Source organism: Penaeus monodon, chromosome 15, assembly GCF_015228065.2.
Source record: "Penaeus monodon isolate SGIC_2016 chromosome 15, NSTDA_Pmon_1, whole genome shotgun sequence".
NCBI lineage: Eukaryota > Metazoa > Arthropoda > Malacostraca > Decapoda > Penaeidae > Penaeus > Penaeus monodon.
This window is the reverse complement of record NC_051400.1, coordinates 16827145-16827902: the sequence shown is the minus strand read 5'-3', so window position 1 is coordinate 16827902 and position 758 is coordinate 16827145. Positions and strand designations below refer to the sequence as shown.

General features: G+C 42.3%; 1 protein-coding gene across 1 annotated transcript in view; it reads left to right on the top strand.

Moving 5' to 3' along the window:
- LOC119582240 (mucin-5AC-like) overlaps positions 1-758 on the top strand; it is a gene marked incomplete in the record, with an annotated part of 102970 nt that overhangs the window by 86390 nt on the left and 15822 nt on the right. The window contains 1 exon segment of the mRNA XM_037930464.1: positions 241-342. Within this exon segment, the coding sequence (XP_037786392.1) occupies positions 241-342 (102 nt within the window).

Below are 758 nucleotides of genomic sequence, written 5' to 3'. Positions count from 1 at the left end.
CAAGTGGAGAGGTGTGACAAATATGCCTAGGATTTTGTGTCATAACCAATTTATAACCTAGCTTTATGATATTCAGGGATAGGACAATTTTTGTCACAATCCGTATGCCTGTCCGTGTGCCAGAAAAAATGAAGTTTGCCTGTGTTCATGTGTGAAGTTCCCCCCAACTGAGGTGTCAAGCGTGTGAGATAGTGTAAATGGAGGTGTTTGACAAGGGCCCACCACCATCACTGCCGGCAGGTCTGACAGTGGGTATTCCAACACCTCCTCACCACGTGGCTCGACCCTCACCCTGCACCCTGCAGCACCCAGCCCTCCTGCAGCTGATTCCAAGCTTCCTAGGTGAGTCTCATGCAGATTAGCGCATTCTTTGGTATGCTTTTTATGGTAAGATTATTGGCAGTTTTCTCTTATAACCGTTTTCTTATTGTATGATTTGGATGTCAAAGGTTCCCAGGTTACCAGGTGAAGCTTGGGGACCTGATTTTATGGATGAGTCATGCTTATAATACAGGTCATCGAATGTGAAATACAGTGTCCGAGTTTGTAATTTTGCTGCCTTAACATGATTTACCAGCTCGATTGATTGAGCATGTAAAAACTTACTAACTGTTGCTCACTAACTGTTTATCTGTATGATAGCATTACGTTATTTAAGAAGGAAATGTTGCTTCCATAATAACCTTGACAATAAAGGGCAACAGATCTTGCCATCTTATTAACATGTAAACCCATAAGCAAAACCCAGAATAACCAAA